This window comes from Myotis lucifugus, unplaced genomic scaffold (assembly GCF_000147115.1).
Source record: "Myotis lucifugus unplaced genomic scaffold, Myoluc2.0 scaffold_489, whole genome shotgun sequence".
NCBI lineage: Eukaryota > Metazoa > Chordata > Mammalia > Chiroptera > Vespertilionidae > Myotis > Myotis lucifugus.
This window is the reverse complement of record NW_005871537.1, coordinates 621,932-639,977: the sequence shown is the minus strand read 5'-3', so window position 1 is coordinate 639,977 and position 18,046 is coordinate 621,932. Positions and strand designations below refer to the sequence as shown.

General features: G+C 44.0%; 1 protein-coding gene across 3 annotated transcripts in view; it reads left to right on the top strand.

Annotated features, from left to right (window-relative positions):
- Positions 1-336: 336 nt before the first annotated feature.
- LOC102432271 (phosphatidylserine synthase 1) overlaps positions 337-18,046 on the top strand; it is a 33,097-nt gene continuing 15,387 nt past the window's right edge. Inside the window, exons 1-8 of one of the 3 annotated variants that reach the window (XM_014445946.1) lie at positions 337-418; positions 2,981-3,025; positions 6,200-6,324; positions 8,404-8,562; positions 11,409-11,560; positions 14,273-14,414; positions 15,211-15,323; positions 16,911-16,976. In XM_014445946.1, coding sequence (XP_014301432.1) covers positions 352-418; positions 2,981-3,025; positions 6,200-6,324; positions 8,404-8,562; positions 11,409-11,560; positions 14,273-14,414; positions 15,211-15,323; positions 16,911-16,976 — 869 coding nt within the window. In that variant the 5' untranslated portion in view covers positions 337-351. Of the gene's footprint in view, positions 449-602; positions 626-2,980; positions 3,026-6,199; positions 6,325-8,403; positions 8,563-11,408; positions 11,561-14,272; positions 14,415-15,210; positions 15,324-16,910; positions 16,977-18,046 lie in introns of those variants that run through there. The other 2 variants (XM_006103540.2, XM_014445947.2) reach the window with 2 other exon arrangements.

Here is an 18,046-nt window from a genome sequence, read left to right as displayed (position 1 = left end):
AGTGCACTTCTCAGAAGGGGGCAGCTTTGAAGTTGGCTGCTGAGGCTCACCTACCTGCGCCAGGGCTTCATCTCACCTGTGTTTGGTAAATGGCACAGTTGGTTCCCTCCAACCTGGTTCGGGACAGAGCACCTTGTATTCTGTCTCTTCTGAAACCCACCTTCCTAAGCCTTTTCAGATCCAGTGCATTTCAGTTTGCAAAGCTGATAGGTCCTTTTTAAAAGTTGTCTTTTGTGAGAAACATTGTGATGTGATATTATGATGTGTAAGTGGGAAACCTAGAAAAAAGAGGAAACAGATCAATTAGGGATAAGTCAAGGCTTAAAAACAAACAAACAGCACTGCAATAAAATGAAAATTCTCTTTCCAGGTCCTGGAACAGCGTGGGCCTGTCACAGGGAATCACAGAGTAACAGAGGGAAGTACCCTGGGGCTGAAGCAGTTGTGTGTAGGTTAAGCGAGCTGGAAGGCCCCTCGGCTCCCAGGTTCTCAAGCACCTGTCTGTCCTCTCACTTTGGAACAGCTGCTTAGGGTCAGATAAGCCGGGGCGGTGTCTGCTTTCCAGAGGCTTCTCTTACAGCAATGGCAGGTGGAAGAGGACTTCGGGGCCTTTCTACTAGTTGATGTGAGGGAACTCCCATCAGCTGCCTGGCATTGCCCCATCCTTGCAGCTCTTCTTGACCTTGCGCATCGGTTCCACACTGCAGGACCTCAACAGCTCCCAGCAGCTTGCTTCTCCTGCCTTGCTCTCCTGACCCTGAGACAGTCCTGGCTCAGGCTCTCCACTCCTCCTGATAGAGTTGATAGAGAAGTACTCTGTGCTCTCAGACCAAGAGGAGTCCTGTGAGCTGTGTGACCCTGGACAAGTTCTTTGGGGCTCACTGTATTATCTGTAAAATGGGGATGATGGTACCCAGCTGTTAGGAGAACTAAGAGAAAACGTGGGGTGTCTCAGGCTTCAGCCTGGTACTCAGTGAGTGCTCAGAAAGTACTGCTGACTATTATACATTAACATTGTGATTGCTCTTGAGGAAAAACAACAACATGATTTGGAGTGTTGATTGGGCATGGAATTCTATTGCAAGCCAAGTAAAGTATAGAGTTGGATCTTGTAAGAGGAAACCATAGAGAAAGCTGGGGTCCCCTGTTATGAGAGGTTAATTCAGTGGCATGGATGAAGTACTGGTAATATTTCAAGCCAGATAGCCATCATAATATGGAGGTCATTCATTCATGGTGACAAGTTAAGAGACATCAACTCAAAATCAGTGAAGAGTGAAGAGAAAATTACTTAAAAGATGGCAATATTAGCTGTCGGTTTTCCAATGGCATGTGAAGAAAGTTAACCACATTATGTTACCTAAAAGGGGATTCAGGCTTCTCTGCTTCATTGTGCTTTTCTGAGAGAGGAGCAGATGATTAAAAAGACCATAGGTATCTCTTCCTCTCTGAGCTCTCACTACTTGCCATCCAAAACTCGGGCACTAGATTAATTTGGAGAAAGCAAAGTCTCTCACAAAGCTAATGTACTTTCTGAATTCTCACCATCTATACTCAGGAACTGAGAATTGGATAGTGGGGATACTTGTAACAGATTTTCCTAATGTGAACTTGATACATCAGAAGAAAGCAGTTCATATATGTTTTAATTTAGCCTGTGTAACAAGAGAGAGGGATTTTAGAATGAGTTCCAGAATAAAAACTATAGTGTAAATATTTGCCTCAGACAGGATCCCGGTTGCAAGCAACAGAAGCTGACTGTGCTGATTTAAAAGCCTGTTAACGGATATTGGCTGGCTTGAGGAATTGTAGAGGCTGGGAAACAAGTTCCCAGGGAAGCTTCTAGAACTGGCATGTCACGCAGAGCTGGTCTAATGAGGAAACCCCAGTGAGCTTAGGCTGTAGTCTGCCTACTGTCACTTCTGCAGTGAACTGTGATGGAACCTCATGCCACAGTCAGCAGTGTGAGGAGTGCCACCTCCCACCACTCTAGCCAGCACCAGAGGGAGGAGAGGAGGGCTGTGCATGGTCACCTCTTCTGCCGCCAGCTCTGAGGCCAAGTCTGGCATGGGTGCGACTGCAGAACCAGGCCCTAGTTTTAAAGAATCCTGGGCAGCAAGTTCTGGCATCTCCCCGGGAGACGCGGGACGCATAACGCTGGAAATTCTCCAAGTGTGGGAAGGCTGTCCAAAGGCGCGGGCAGCTCCGGGCAGGTCGGGTGCCCATTAGAACAGTGTTCGACATTTGCGAGTGTAACCCTTCAGTTGGTCGTAAATCACTCTGGTGAAACCAGCTTGCTTGCCTTCTTCTACCTTTTTTTTTTTTTATTGTTAATGAAATAAAATAGAAGAGAAAGTATTGGTGTATCACTTACAGTAAGTTTCATCTTGTGAAACTTATCATTGAACATGATCTGCATTGGTGTATGGAAACTGAGTTGCCAGGTAAAAGCTATTGTTACCCCAGTTCATGATCTTAAAAGCCTGCACAGTCCAGTGCTCAGAATTTATTTTCAGCTTCACTACTCACCTCACTTATTTCCAAAGCATAGTATTTGTCTTTTCTCTTTCATTTTCAGAAAAAGTCAGTGTGCCCCACCCTGACTCTCTCTCTCTCTCTCACACACACAAACACACACACACACACACACACACTCCTGCGAGCAGGGAGCTTTCACTTGTTAAGGTACAATCTGTATGACTTACACTTATAGGTAACCTACTTACTGTTATAACATTGTTTCCCTGGGAAATGATGACCTGAGTTCCAAAGAAAAAACCAAAACACACACAACGTGAGGAGACTTGGTGCCTGTTATGTGTATGGCAATAGTTGTTACAATGTGGATGAATCATGTCAACCTAGACTTGGACCTCAAAGTATCTGTCAGAAAAAAACAATTTAAGTAAAGGGCCTTTTACTGTCCTTAGTCTTGTCTCTGAAATGAGTTCGTTCTAACCCTGTAATGTTACCTCTGCAGGTCCATTTACTCGACCTCATCCAGCCTTATGGAGAATGGTTTTTGGTGAGTTACCCTTTGGATTTTAAAATATATGCTACTTAAAAAGTTTTTTTTCCCTGCATATTATCATAGCAGTTTTGCTTACCACTCTATAGGAAAAAAAACTATAGCTTTTTACTTCTTGGTGTTCCTAATATAAATTTTTTATTAAAATCTTTGCCACAAAATCAAGTACTGGTGACAATCAACATCCTGGTACATGTGAACCGTTTTAGCTCCACTTGCCCCTTCTTATGCTGTGGCTCTACTGTACACAGGACTTGACATAGGGATTGTGGCTTGCTTTTCTCTAACCAGTTAACCACCACACGTCCAAAACGGAAACCATCCCCACTCGCCACGATATTTTGAATTTAAAAAATCAATTTGCAATGAATATTACAAAAATAAATATATTACAATTCGGGTGTTCTTGAATATTTTCAGCTGAAAATTCTCACAAAAAAATGATTTTAAATTTGGTCAGGGCTGCCACTTAGGGAAAACTTTTTTTTTTTTTTATAGATGTGTGTGGGGAAGGTCCGCCGCTTGCGTCTATAGACGCTTATGGTGGACAATGGGTTAAGCATCTTCCTGTTTCTCTTCGCTAGTGCAGCTCAGGTGTATCCTAGGAGCACATTGGTCTCCTCGGCATCGAGGAGGACTGAAAAGTCCAGCGATCTCAGTGTTATGAATGGGAAAGAACTTGGGCAAGGGAGTCTTTAGACAAAGAGCCCTGATTTGAACTACAGTTTAGTGATCAGTATTTTATATAAATACTGGCTGTCTTATTTTTATTTGATTTCTAGTCCAAATATCACCTGAATGGATTTAACACAGATCTTCAAAACTATAGACATTGGCTTTATCTTGCCTAAATAAGACATCAAATAAATTACTTTAACTTCAGAAAATGTAATCTTCTGCATAAGGACCCTAATGATGGACCTTTCGCTCAAGGTTGCCTGTTTTTCTTTCAGTGTTCAGGGATCAAAGGTAAATCCCTTTGAACTTAGTGGTCATTCCGGACCTTCGTTCAGTGCCCCGTGGGCAGGCGCTGCTTTGCCCGAGGCTGTGATGGGCAGACAGCCCAGGAGCCGCTCTGCCAGTCAGGAGGGCCCTGCAGAGGGAGGACATCTGCAGCCAACGCACTGTTAAACCAGTCATCAGAAAAGTCCGATGTGGCTTAAGTGTTAGGACCATGTGAGGTGATAGTGACTGGGTGGCTGCTTTTGCCTGTGGGTGAGGGGAGGCTGGAGGCAGGGTGCTTCATCCAAAACCTGCATGCAGAGGAGGATCGGAGCGTGCCACGGCGGGGTGGGAGCCAGACAGAGAATGAGCTCAGTGGTCCACAGCTAGGAAACGTTCGGCGTGTTCCAGGCCCGGGGGGCTGGAGCTTAGCAGGCTTGGGGAAGTGGTGAGTGGTCAGAGTTAGGCACAGATGGAAACCTGCAGGGCTTGTAGGCCACTCAGGATTGTGGGTGCGAAGGGCAGTCGGAGGTCATGGGAGGATTTTTTGCAGAGAAGTGAGATGGTTCATTTACATTTTTTAAAAAAATATATTTTATTGGTTTTTTTACAGAGAGGAAGGGAGAGGGATAGAGAGTTAGAAACATCGATGAGAGAGAAAGATCCATCAGCTGCCTCCTGCACGCCCCCCCACTGGGGATGCACCCGCAACCAAGGTACATGCCCTTGATCGGAATCGAACCTGGGACCCTTCAGTCCGCAGGCCGACACTCTATCCATTGAGCCAACTGGTTCGGCGGTTCATTTACATTTTTAAAAGACAGTCCTGCTATACTTTTCACTTCATGGACTTAGTGTATCTGCTTGAAGTTAAAAGTTATTTTTAGCTAGTTGGCTACACCTGAGCTTTTCCTATTTCAAATGGTCCACTATAGGGAATGAGCAGTTTTGTTTCTTACCTGAGATCTTTTTGGGATCTTGGAGCCCTTTGCTAATCCGATGAGAACTATGGATCTTTTCCTCCCCTAACAGACACACAGACACACATGTATTCATGCGTGTTTGCTTCACACACACAGTTCTCATGTTCTTCGTGGACCTCGAAGCCCAGCCATGAAGTAATTATTTTGAAAGGATTATAATAAAAAGGTCTAGGGAAGGGGGGGAGCATTTGAGTTGAAAATTTGTGTGAAAATAGCTGGTGCATAAGTGCAAACCCGAGGAGGTCCTCACACCAATGTGCCTAGTCCCAGGGAAGCACGCCCTGGTGGGAATGCTCCTCTGCAGCCCCCCCCCCCCCCCCAACCCCCCATACCCCTGCCCCAGGCCCGGGACTGGCAGCTCCCTGTTGGAAGGCCTGCGCTGTAGCCGGTCCATTGCATTCCAGCCACGATGTCCTCTCCTCTGGAGTGGCTCCCTGCAGGTGAGTGCTGAGCCAAGTTTGGACGGGGTGCTGTGGTCCTAGGTCATTTGTATCACAGTGTCTAGATGTCCTATATTAACGCATAAATTCTAGCAGGTTCGACAGAAACAGAAGTGACAAAGCCCCAGTGGTTGGTTTTCAGAACTTTCTAAAGTGTATTAGCAGGCTTTTGCCTTCTTAGAGTAGATTAACTTTATTTTTCAATGACGTGGGAAGATTATGAGGAAACCAATTATGATAGGATGTGACAGTAAGGTAACGCCTGCAAGGGCTAATGTGGGCCACCTCCCGCACTCCTGTCACTGCTGAACTGGCCCCCCAACTATCTACACCGGCCTCGCCCACCTGCACCCCCTCTCCACACAGTGGCCAGAGTCGGCCTCGTAAAATGTTCCTAGATCATCGTATCCCCCACTGAAACCCTGTCAAGTGCTCCTTGTTTCACGTACGATAAAATCTGAAACCTTTGCCGTGGCCCCCAGCTGATTGTCACTTCAGGGCCACCGCACCCCTTCCCCGTGATGATGGCACCCCAGCCACATGCCGGCTTCCAGACACTTCTCTCTCCAGGGACCTACCTGCAACCTTTCTCGGCCTGAAAGCTGCACTCACCCCTCCACCCCCACCCCCACCCGACCCCTCTGTCTGCCAGTCCTTCAAGTCTCGGCTTCAGCATCCTTTTCTCAACACTGTTGCCGACCCTCTCAGTCTGAACTAGGACTGTGCATGAGACTCTCACAGGGAAGCCCAGATTGTACCGGGGGTCCAACACGCTGTGAAAGTGACACTGTTTCTGTTTCCCTCAGGACTCAGCGTGCTCTACTTCCTCTTCCTGGTCTTCCTCCTCTTCCTGAACTTCGAGCAGGTGAAATCCATAATGTACTGGCTAGACCCAAATCTCCGCTACGCCACGAGGGAAGCGGACATCATGGTATGTACTGGTCAGTGGTTCCGGGCATTGCTGGGCTCCTGGGTGTTGGAGGGAGTCCGATGCACATTCCAGTGGCTCCTGCTCCGTGTCTCCTGAGTAGAGAGCTAAACAAGGTCTCTGGGCAGGTTGGTGAGGGCATGGCTTCCCTGAGGGATAGTCAGGGAAGCAAAGTCCTCTCGGAGCCAAGGGGTGGCAGGGAGCGTGTGAGCGTGATCGGGAGACGGCCTTGGGTGTGTGTCTGCCTCCGTCACTTGGGAGCTGTAGGACTTCGGGTAACACACTCTATTTGGGGAGTTGACTGTGAACTAAGGAAGTAACATTATCCACGAGGCCTAGCACAGTGCCTTGCACACACAGGTCCTCCGTGGTGGAGCTGCATCTGCTCCGTCACCTCCAGCCTACACCACGATCCTTCTCACCTGCTGCCATGAGGAGCCACTTGTCATGATTTAGGCCAGTGGTCGGCAAACTCATTAGTCAGCAGAGACAGATATCAACAGTACAACGATTGAAATTTCTTTTGAGAGCCAAATTTTTTAAACTTAAACTATATAGGTAGGTACATTGTTATTAACTTAATTAGGGTACTCCTAAGGCTTAGGAAGAGCCACACTCAAGGGGCCAAAGAGCCACATGTGGCTCGCGAGCCACAGTTTGCCGACCACGGATTTAGGCCATTGCATCATTAGCTTTACTAAATCACAAAACATAACTTTATTCTTGGCTGAAGCTGCTCTGTGCTTTGGTGTCAGACGCTATTTCATGCGGTAATGCATTTGCTCCGCACCCCTCCCTTCAGTGCCTAACACTTGGTACAGTTTGGAGAAAGAGCTGGTGATGCTCACAATGGGAGGTCAGGCATGTGGGCCAGAGACAGACCCTGTTTAACAAGCAAGATACAGTAGGAAGGGACTTAATAAAAGGCCCGAGAAGTCATCCTTCTACTGCAGTTGAGATTGGTCAGACCCTTCGGAATGGTGTTTCCAGACTTTATCTTTAACGTTTATAAAGGACATGCTAAAGGCAGGAATAAGAATGCCAGAAATGACTTCGAAGTCTTGGGGAGAGCAGTCTGTTGGGGGTTCGGACTCTAAGGAAGAGGATGGTGCAGGGTGACTTACAGCTTCTAATGATAAGGATTGTGACAGTTGGGGTGAGGGTGATAGCAGGGGCTGATTGGGGTTGTCTACTCTGCCAGGCACTGGGCTGGGCGCTTTATATTGAATCTATACAAGCCTCACGCATGCATGGCAGACAGTCTTATCCCATCTTACCAAGGAGAAAATAGAAACTTAAAATAGATAAGTATTTTGCTCAGAGCACAAATTGGTTAAGATCCCTTTGGCTCTAAAATGTGTACTTGCCTTTTGGGCTAGTCTTCAGTTATACAGTTATAATAATAATAATAATAAGAAGAAGAAGAAGAAGAAGAAGAAGTGCTTTCATGCTCACCGAAGTCTATGAAATCTTAGAGATTAGGAGAAAGATGTCTCAGATATATTTCCCCCACAATTTTCTTGGACTTTTAAAAATATATATTTTTATTGATTTTAGATAGGAATGGAGAGGGAGAGAGAGATAGAAACATCAATGATGAGAGAGAATCATTAATCGGCTGCCTCCTGCACGCCTCCTACTGGGGATCGAGCCTGCAACCCAGGCATGTGCCCGTGACTGGAATTGAACCCAGGGACCTTCAGTCTGCAGGCTGACGCTCTATCCACTGAGCCAAACCGGCTAGGGCTTTATTTATGTTTTGTTACTGACCTAACACAGTTGCCCTGTGGTCAGGTGACAGAGCATATGTGATTCCCCTTTGAGATGTGTAAGCCTTTGTAAAATTATTTTACTTCTCATTTTAACCCAGCTTTTGCAGTTCAGAGCAAAGCAATTTAATTCATAAACTCTAATTAATGCTTATCCTTATTTCCTCAAGAATCTTCAGTTATGAAAACATTTTTGTTGGGCAGGACATATATTAGTTATTAAGGTCACATCAGTTTCTGTTTATTTTCAGAATCCTGGGAGCCAGTTGATTTCTAGAGTATCATTAATTATTCCCCTTTTTACTTCAAACAGGAGTATGCTGTGAACTGCCATGTTATCACCTGGGAGAGGATTATCAGCCATTTCGATATATTTGCATTTGGACATTTCTGGGGCTGGGCCATGAAGGCCTTACTGATCCGCAGTTATGGTCTCTGCTGGACCATCAGCATCACCTGGGAGCTAACTGAGGTAAGAAGGGGGCGGGCCGTCATCTGGACCCTCAGTGTGGATAGTTTATATGGAGGAAGAAGCTGGTCCGTCAGTTCACAGTCAAGTATCCATTCTCCAGTGTCGGGAACAAAACTGCATTGAAAACACCCCCTTAGGAATATTTTTGTGAGAAAGAAATTAGCTTTTTGCTAACTTAAACTGTGCCTCTATGTCACAAATCTTAAAGAGAAACCAATGAGCCCTGGCCGGGTAGCTCAGTTGCTTAGAACATCATCCCCATTCGACAAGGTTGCAGGTTTGATCACTGGTCAGGGCACATACAAGAAGCAACCAATGAATGCTTCATAATAAGTGGATAAGTAAGTGGAACAAGTCAGTGTTTCTCTCCCTCCCTTTCTCTCTAAAATCAATAAATAAAAAATTTAAAAAACACACAAATGAAATAAAGCTAAAGAATGAAATTGAAATCCTAAGTGAGACAAATAAAGGATAATGAGATTTGCTTAGAAGTAAATAGGTAGTTTACCCAGTAACGAGTTTCCAGCTTGAAATAAATAGGATTGTGTGTTTAGGAATTACTAGGGCATAGATGATGTTTTGTAGCTAAAGAATGAATTACCGGTACAGCGTTACATCTCAGTAATCAAACGTATTGTCTCATTTAATGAATGAAAAGAGATATATTCTTGAAAAACCATTAGCAAAATGAAACTTGGGGAACGAACTCATTTATTGTTTAGTTATTATATTACTCTTTTTTAAAAAATATATTTTATTGATTTTTTACAGAGAGGAGAGGAGAGGGATAGAGAGTCAGAAACATCGATGAGAGAGAAACATTGATCAGCTGCCTCCTGCACACTCCCTACTGGGGATGTGCCCTCAACCAAGGTACATGCCCTTGACTGGAATCGAACCTGGGACCCTTCAGTCCGCAGGCCGATGCTCTATCCACTGAGCCAAACCAGTTAGGGCTATTATATTACTCTTATTCATTCACAAGAAACACAATTTGGCCATGTGCACAGCCTGTTTCTCCAAGCCAGTCATCATCCTGACCCTAACCTAGAGGAGCAGGGTTCTCCCCAGGCTGCGGTGTTCTCCATGCCACCCCCAGCCGCTTCGTTTCAGCAACTGTGTCATCACCGGCTGCCGAGTAAGAGCTGATGCTCCGCCTCATGGCTGGAAGCCTGGGAATGTGCCTCAGGGTAGTGACCCACCTGGGTCAGAGCGCAGGCCCCACCGTCACCTGCAGGAGCTGCTTTGTACCTCTCGGCAGCAGGCACGCTAAGGAGGCAGGCGCCTCATACACGTGCATTGGTAATGTTTCACAGTCCATGAAATGCTCTCATGAGTAGTTTTATTTTGTAGTATTTATTATATTACTCCAGAGTAATTCTCTTCTCTTCTATCACTTTGTAATTACATTACTTTGTAATTATGGGGTTCCCTCCTTAGAGAACCCCAGGCAGTTTCTCTGTAATTTCAGACTTTAAAACGGGCCTTCACGCGGCAGGGTGTCTGTCCCGGACACAGCTGTTCTGCCCTTGTTTTGAACAACATTGTGCAGTAGACTTCTGTTCCACCCTGGACACTACTGTTCCCCTTTCTGAAATGCCTCGTCTCCATCTGTCTCCCGAAGCCAGTCGCTTCTGGCCTTAATGATCCCACTTCAGGATACCTTCCGTGCAGAAGCCTGTGCAATTGCCTTCTCTCAGGATGACTCCTGTCCCCTCTGTGCTCCTTTTATGTCACCATGGTAACACTTCCACAGCCTGCCCTATTGTGTGGTTCCAGATGAACATCTGACTCCTGCCCTGGAGATCAAGTACCTTGATTTCATTTTGTCTTACCGTCTGCTCATCATCGGTGCTTCATAAAAGATGATCATTTTTGGGAATCAGTTAGTGTGAGATTTCCCATTAAGCTATCAGTTCCGTATATCATGTCATCAAGGTCTAGCTTTTTTACTTTATGTTTACAGCTTCCTCCCTGTTTTACCCAAATAAACAGGGAGTGGAATATTTCTAAAATGCACAGCTTCAATTACCAAGCTGCTAATTTTGAGGATTATGCCAGTGCTTTGTTGGCAGGTCTGAGAACTTCTCTCCTTTACCCTCCTGAGTCCTTGTCGTGTAGCCCTTAGCCAGCGCAGCTCATCAGTAGTATTTTGTAAAGAGGGGCCATCATTTCTTTAAAGGCCTCTGTCAAAAGATGAGCTGTCTGCATCAGTACTGTTTGCAAACCACAATATAAAAAACAAGAACTAGATTACAAACCCTACTTTTTTTTTTAATACATCAGGAAAAACTGACATATCAACAACTGTTCCTAAAACATGTATTAGAAGGAAATTGGCTCGGCTGGTGTGGCTCAGTGGTTGAGCATCGACTTATGAACTAGGACAGTGGTCGGCAAACTCATTAGTCAACAGAGCCAAATATCAACAGTACAACGATTGAAATTTCTTTTGAGAGCCAAATTTTTTAAACTTAACTTATATGGGTAGGTATATTGTTATTAACTTAATTAGGGTACTCCTAAGGCTTAGGAAGAGCCACACTCAAGGGGCCAAAGAGCCGCATGTGGCTCGCGAGCCACAGTTTGCTGACCACGGAACTAGGAGGTCACAGTTGGATTCCTGGTCAGGGCACATGCCTGGGTTGCGGGTTCGATCCCCAGTAGGGGGCATGCAGGAGGCAGCTAATTCATGATTCTCTGTCATCGATATTTCTATCTCTCCCTCTCCCTTCCTCTCTGAAATCAATTAAAAAATATTTTTTTTAAAAAAAGGAAATTTATCTTTATGTGTGGTGCTCCATTTTTTATTTTTATGTTACCACCATCGTCTGTTGTGTCCTCAGCTTTTCTTCATGCATCTCCTGCCCAATTTCGCTGAGTGCTGGTGGGACCAGGTGGTCCTGGACATCCTGCTGTGCAACGGCGGCGGCATCTGGCTGGGCATGGTCGTCTGCCGGTTCTTAGAGATGAGGACCTACCACTGGGCCAGCTTCAGGTGAGCCGCGCCCCTCTGGACAGCGCCACAGCTTTCCCCGCGAGCCCGGAACTGCTGTCGGAGATGCAGCCTACGGCACAGTCTTTGATGACAAGAAGTAAATTACACATTGGTCATTGAAACTCATAAATGATTAGAAACCTAATTTTAGGCATTCATCTAGAAAGTACTAAGTCATTTATGATTTTCTCAAAACTCTCCTTTCCACCTGTGTGCCTCAGCCTGCATTCAGACTGCCATCGCTGGATTAATTAGCCCCCCTCTTTCCAAGGTAACCCCTCAAAGCCTCCTCACACATTGCTGGACTGATTTTTTAAAGAATGTCCCATTCATCATGTGATAGCTTCTTGTGGTCTTTAGGACAAAGTGGACAAAGTGTGCTTCCGTGGACTCAGCAGGGTACCTTTCTCCACACCCTCCAGGGAACCGAGCGCCCTGAGCCCATGTATATACTCCCGTCCGCCTGGGTCTGCCTGTGTTCCCAGGGGCCACGGTCCTTCACTTTCCTGACCTGGCTCACTTGTTACGTCGTCAGGTAGTTGTCTCTGACTGTCTAGTTGCGTGTCCCTCCTCTCCTCTGTGGAGAACAGTGCACACCCCGTCATTCTTCATCCTGCTTCTCTGAACTTGCTCCTCAGTTTGACTGGCAGGAGCCATGCCATTGATAAGGAGGAAAAGAACGCGGTAGAGATAATGAAAATAGTCTTTTTTATTGTGTTTAAAACTTTATATAACAAAATATGAGCATTTTCCAGCATTTAAATTTTTAAAAAATATAATTTTAAAGGGTTTCTTCATATTCCAACATATGGATAAACCATAAGGTATTTAAACAATTCCCTTTTATGAGCATTTAGTTATTTCAAACTTTTCACTTTTATAAAAAAGTGGACGTTTTGAATATGTATCTTTGTGTGCATATCTGATTTTTTTAACATAAATTCTTATAAGTAGAATATACCAATTTATGTTCTCACCTGTATACACCAATGAATATGTGTTCATTTCATTATTGCTTTGAATTTTATTTTTAAGCTTTGTCAATTTTATTACACATAAAATTGTGTGATATTAAATTTCTAGTGTATTTCTATTAGATTTTTCTCTTTCATTAGTGCTTTTTCTGGATTAAGGATTTTAACATTTGTCATAAATGTGATTTTCCATTTTGCCATCTCTTTTAATTTTTTTGTGGTAATTTTGTCATTTAAACTTTAAAAGCTTTAAATCTTTTTGTTTAGGTTAATGTTAACCCATATTTTCTTCTAATTCTTTAATGGTTTAGTCTTTTTATTATAAGAAATTTTAGAATTGTTTCTTTAGCCAATGACTGGAAAGGTTGCTTGTTAATATATTGAAGGCAGTACATATATAATGTAACAACCCGCAGTTGTGCTGGATACTGCTCCAAGCAAGCTCTGTAAGCAGTATGGCATTTGAGCTTTCTATCAATCCGAGGGGTAGACACTACATCCCTCTCATTTTAGGGATGACCATACAGAGACTTAGGTTTAGTAATTCACTGAAGGACATATAACCAGCAAACTGTTGAGTCTGAATTTGTGTCAGACTGTCCGGCTCCTTAAATACTGACATAATGCTTCCCTACTTTCATATATTTATGCTTTAAATTCGACTTGAGAATTGTTTTGTTGGGTCAACAAACTTTAACAGAAAATCCCATTGGTGCTTTTTTAAAAGTTCTATGAAATGTACAAATGACTATAGATTCACTTAAGTTGAATTAACAACTTCTTTACTATAAAATACAGGTCCTTCATAGTTCTTGTTTACTTTGGATAGTTGTATTTTGCTATTGCTTTTTTGCCGCAAATGTGCTTGCTGCAAGGTTTTCTCAGTACATGCTTGTCGATGGGTAGGTGAGTGAATGAGGAACAAACCTGGTTTCCTTCCACTTCCCCCACCTCCCTCCAAAGGAATAAAGGCCTGACTTGTTTGCACTTGTGCCTTCAGCACTTAGCACAGTCTGAGACTTAAAGATCCTGATGTAAGTCAGCACTGCTCACTGCTGTGTACCCTGGGTTTCGGCTCCTGCACTAGCCAGGCAGGCCTGGCATGCACCCCCGCGCCCAGGCTTGCAGAGTGGGCCTGCGTCCTCCAGTTGCTCTCTCTGAGCCTAAATGTTCTCATCTGTAATATGTGACTTTCTGTCATGGGCATATGACATTTTTAATTGAGTCCATCCTGGGATCAGAAATAAGGTTAAAAATCACGGCTCCCTTATCTGAGGGAGAAACAGGGTGAGTGCAGATGTGGGAGACTGCGAGAATGTGGAGCATGTCCTCTTACTAAAACGCCCCAATCTGGGAGGCAAACAGTGGAGGGAATCGGATTCTTGCTGGCGCCCTCCTCCTTCCTGCCTGGCTCCGGAAGGTGGTCTCCAGTGCCTCTCAGCTTCTTTCGTCAGCCACTCACCAAGCAAGGCCTCTCCTGGCTCTGCAGGACCTGGGCTCTGCGGGACCTGGGCTCTGCGCTGTGCCTGTCATCCCGGACTTCCCGAGTGTCACCTGTGCAGAGAGAGGCCCTGGTTGCAGAGACAGTTCACACGGAAAGGCATCTTCTTGTGCGGAGCATTGGTTGTAAACAGTCAGCGCAGAGGGGTTTTTTGTTTGTTTTTTCTTGTTTTGGGGTTTTTGTTCTTCCCCTTTCTTCTCTCTTCGGATTCTCACTGGAGCTGTTCTCTTCTTACAGGGACATCCACACCACCACTGGGAAAATCAAAAGAGCCGTGCTGCAGTTCACTCCTGCCAGCTGGACCTACGTTCGATGGTTCGACCCCAAGTCTTCATTTCAGAGAGTGGCTGGAATATACCTTTTCATGATCATCTGGCAGGTATTCTTTTCAGATGCCCAGAACTAGGGGAAAAAAGAAAACTATCCAAGAATTTAGAGGTGATGCTAGTTGACATTGCTTACCAGCTAGATGTTTCATCATGAAGGCATTTTAAAATAGGAATCTTTGAATGACAAGGAACAAATTAAAATTCTGCTAAAGGAGCTCATAGTAAGCATCCATCACCCAATGAGTTAGGCATTGGATTGCTTTTTAGAAAGATCATTTTCAGGACCAAAGGAACTAATGCAAGGCTTTTTTTTTTTAAGTTTCAAATTCAATGTGTGATTTTTAAAATTGTGTCTAGGCTGTTGCCACTTTGGGTAATTTATTTTTTAAAATATGTTTTCATTGATTTTAGGGAAAGAGAGAGTGAGAGATAGAAACATTAATGATGAGAGAATCATTGATCGGCTGCTTCCTTGTATGCCCCCTACTGGGGATCAAACCCGCAACTGAGGCGTGTGACCTGACCAGGAATTGAACCGTGACTATCCCAGCAGATCACACACCTGACCCAAGTGACAACTGTGTGAAACAGGAAGCATGACAAGTAGCTGGTGCCCCCATGTGCTTCTCCCAGCACCCCAGTGCCTCCCTCTGGACCCCCGTTGGCTGATGCCCATGTTGTACCGGCTATTACAAGTCTCAGTAGCAACCCTTGGAAGACCCCAGGTGTCCTCTGAAAATGCTTTGAACAGACCAGTTATTTTTAGTTGTAGAATTCCCATAAGGGAGTATATGACTATGACTTAGAATGAAGTACCAGGTTGACTGCTGCCTCCTTCTTTTTCAGCTGACTGAGTTGAACACCTTCTTCTTGAAACATATCTTTGTGTTCCAAGCCGGTCATCCACTGAGTTGGTGTAGGATTCTCTTTATTGGCGGCATCACGGCGCCCACAGTGAGGTATGCTGTATGAGTCTGACTGTCACTGGAGCACGTTAACCTGCTCTGTATGCTCCTGTTCAGCGTGAGGGAAGTCACAGAAACTAGCAGATTTTCCATGAAACGATCATTGTACAGAATTATATGTTCATAATATGAAGAACATGTTTTGCTCAGACCTCAGTAACGGAAGTGAATAATCAAAACCACAACATTGTTTTCAGACCCCTTATAATCTCCAGTGCTTATTAAAAAACATGAGTAGCAGTGATGTTGAGGTTCCCTTTTTAATGAGATTATTGAAAAATACAAATGTTGTTATGGTAGATCTGAAGTCATAAATGATATTTATTTATTTTTTTAATAACAGTTGACACTCAATATTTTTAATATATTTTTGTGATGTATTTTTATTGATTTCAGAGAGGAAGGGAGAGGGAGAGAGAGACAGAAACATCAATGATGAGAGAGAATCATTGATCAGCTACCTCCTGCATGCCCTACACTGGGGATTGAGCTCACAACCTGGGCATGTGCCCTGACTGGGACTTGAACCATGACCTCCTGGTTCATAGGTCGATGCTCAACCACTGAGACACATCGGCTGGGCAAAGACCTGAATTCTTTATTACTAGAATTCTTCAGCGGGGTCTTTGGGTAAAGAGATGATAGTTCTGGATGAGCTTTAGGTATAAGTGAATCCCCTGAAGTGTAATGCAAAATTCTGTGTGTTTTATATGCCTTTATAGATGGCTTTCATAAAATCCTCAAAGTTTGTTATCCCAAAACGATGATGAGCTCCTGGTTCGGATGCAGCTTCTGAAGGGACGGGTTGAGCACTAGAGTGTGGCTAGTCCACACCGAAATGTGCTATAATGTGAAACACCCCAGACTGTGGAGACTTAGCACAAAAACAATATACAGCACTTCTTTATAATGTTTCCAAAAGATTGGGTTAAATAACAAAGATTATGAAAATTTCAACTGTTCATTTTTGCATTTCTTATGTGGCTATTGGAAAATTTTAAATTGCATTTGCGGCTTTTATTGTATTTCTGTTGGGTAGGTGTTGCTCTAAGTCTTTCAACTCTATGTCATTGCCCACCCACTTTTTAAAAAAATTTTTTTATTTTGTCAGTAACATTCAAAATCGTTGGCATTCAGTGACCGCGAGGTCCATTCTGGTCTCTGAGAGCCAGGAAACATCTATGCTTTTTGCCTGGTTACCATCAGCCACCTTGGCCTGGAGGGATCCAGAGGAGACAGTTAATGACAGCACCGGTGACTCTCAGAATCGCCTTCACAGAGGGAGACTGAGGCGCCCACTAGGGCTGCTTTGGCTCAGGGCTCTGGGAGCCTGTCCCTGAACCAAGACCATCTTTGCCAATAACCAGGCTCCCCTCCTTGCAGCCCAGCCCGAACTCCTAACCTCTCACAGGAACATCTCAACAGTCACCAGCTTCCTAGTTCCTTAAAGAACTAGACCAGGCAGCTGGCGTGCGTGGAACAGGACAGGACATCTGTCTATTCATCTGTCACAGTAATTCAACTCCATGTTGACTGGCTGGTCTTACAGAAGCTCAGTGAATTCCCCCTTTGTCCTTTCAGACAGTACTACGCTTACCTCACCGACACGCAGTGCAAGCGCGTGGGGACCCAGTGCTGGGTGTTTGGGTAAGTACCTGCCCAGTGGAGGCTTAAAAAACACTTATGCCTCAAAATCGCTTTTACTATTTCCTGACCCTGTGTTGAATGCCTTTCAATGCAGGTTTCCTAGGAAGGCTTGCTGATGTTTTTAGATGGCTTTCATTTGTGGAGGTTTTTTTAACCTTAGTTTTTTTTATTCTCAGAAGATAAAGTATAAAATACAGTGAATTAGATAATTCCCTTATAATCCCTTTCAATTAAGGTAGATTAAAAGCTTCAAATTTGACTTTTCCAAATGTTAGTAGATATTTTTGCTTGTTTGTTTTTATTTTTTTACATTTATTTTTCAATTAGAGTTGACATTCAATATTATTTTATATTAGTTTCAGCTGTATAGCATAGTGGTTAGACATTTATATAATTTACGAAGTGATCCCCCTTGGTAAGTCTCGTACCCACCTAGCAGCATAGTAGTTATCCCAATATTATTAACTGTATTCCCTATGCTGTACTTGATATCCTCCTGACTGTTTTGTAACTGTCAATCTGTACTTCTCAATCCCTTCACCTTTTTCACCCAGTCCCCAACCTCCCCCTCTGGGAACCATCAGTTTGTTCTCTGTACCTGTGAGTCTGTTTGTTTATGTAAATTCCACATATAAGTGAAATCGTATGCTGTTTGTCTTTCTCTGACTTATTTCACTCAGCAAAATTAATACCTTCTAGGTCCATCCATATTGTCACAAATGTTAAGATTTCATTCTTTATGGCCAAGTGATATTTCATTGTGTATATGTATCACATCATCTTTATCTACTTGTCTATTGATAGATACTTGGGTTGCTTCGGTATCTTGGCTATTGTAAATAATGCTGCAGTGAACATAGAGGTGCACATATTTTTTCCAATTAGTGTTTTGGGTTTCTTTGGATATATACCCAGAAATAGAACTACTGGGTCATGTGGCAGTTCTGTTTTTAATCTTTTTAAGCAGCCTCCATACTCCTTTCCATAGTGAATGCACCAATTTGCAATCTACCAACAGTGCATGAGGGTTCCCTTTTCTCCACATCCTCGCCAGCACTTGTTTGTTGATT